General features: G+C 38.1%; 1 protein-coding gene across 1 annotated transcript in view; it reads left to right on the forward strand.

Moving 5' to 3' along the window:
• The first annotated feature begins 172 nt into the window (after positions 1 to 172).
• LOC115305168 (olfactory receptor 6C2-like) overlaps positions 173 to 1,043 on the forward strand; it is a 4,225-nt gene continuing 3,354 nt past the window's right edge. Inside the window, exon 1 of the mRNA XM_029955474.1 lies at positions 173 to 1,043. Coding sequence (XP_029811334.1) covers positions 173 to 1,043 — 871 coding nt within the window.

A 1,043-nucleotide genomic window follows, 5' to 3' on the forward strand; every position in this document is an offset into this window, starting at 1 on the left:
ATCTACATCAGATTATTGACAATCAAACAAAAGTGCTAAAATGTACTTCTATGGCTTACTGGGTTACTTTTCTTCATTATATAGCTATTGAAACATTCTTATAATGTTCTATTCCTCAGATTCAAGGTTTGTGATTTATTAATACAAACTCATTATATTTTTGAAGACAGTGATGAAAAATCATTCTGCAATAACATTCATTCTACTAGGATTGACAGATAACCCAGTACTACAGGTTATTCTTTCAGTATTTCTGTTTTTCACCTACATTTTCACTGTTGCTGGAAATCTAATCGTTGTTCTCCTCACTATGGTTGACTCTCACCTCAAAACACCCATGTACTTTTTCCTTCGGAATTTTTCCATTTTAGAAATAATATTTACAACTGTCTGTGTTCCTCGATTTCTGTACACCTTGACAACTGGGAACAAGAATGTTACCTATAACGCTTGTGCCACCCAATTATTTTTTGTCATTTTCACTGGAGCAACAGAATTTTTTCTTCTAACTGCCATGTGCTATGACTGCTATGTGGCCATCTGCAAGCCCCTGCATTACACCACCATCATGAATGAAAGAGTCTGTGCCATTCTTGTCCTTTCCTGTTGGGTGATTGGGTTAATTGTCATACTCCCACCGCTTAGCCTGGGACTTCAGCTAGATTTCTGTAACTCTAATCTCATTGATCATTTTGTCTGTGACGCATCTCCTCTTCTGAAAATTGTATGCTCAGACACTCAATTTATAGAGCAACTTGTTTTAATCATGGCTGTGCTGACCCTCATAGTCACACTAGTCTGTGTAATTATGTCCTACACATACATCATCAAGACGATTTTAAGACTCCCTGCAGCTCAGCAAAGAAACAAAGCTTTCTGCACGTGTTCATCCCACATGATCGTAGTCTCCATCACCTATGGAAGTTGCATCTTCATGTATGTCAAACCAGCAAAGGAAGGAGTAGCCATTAATAAGGTGGTGGCATTGCTCAACACCTCAGTTATCCCGTTGATGAACCCTTTCATTTATACGCTACGGAATA

This window comes from Suricata suricatta, chromosome 10 (assembly GCF_006229205.1).
Source record: "Suricata suricatta isolate VVHF042 chromosome 10, meerkat_22Aug2017_6uvM2_HiC, whole genome shotgun sequence".
Classification (NCBI taxonomy): domain Eukaryota; kingdom Metazoa; phylum Chordata; class Mammalia; order Carnivora; family Herpestidae; genus Suricata; species Suricata suricatta.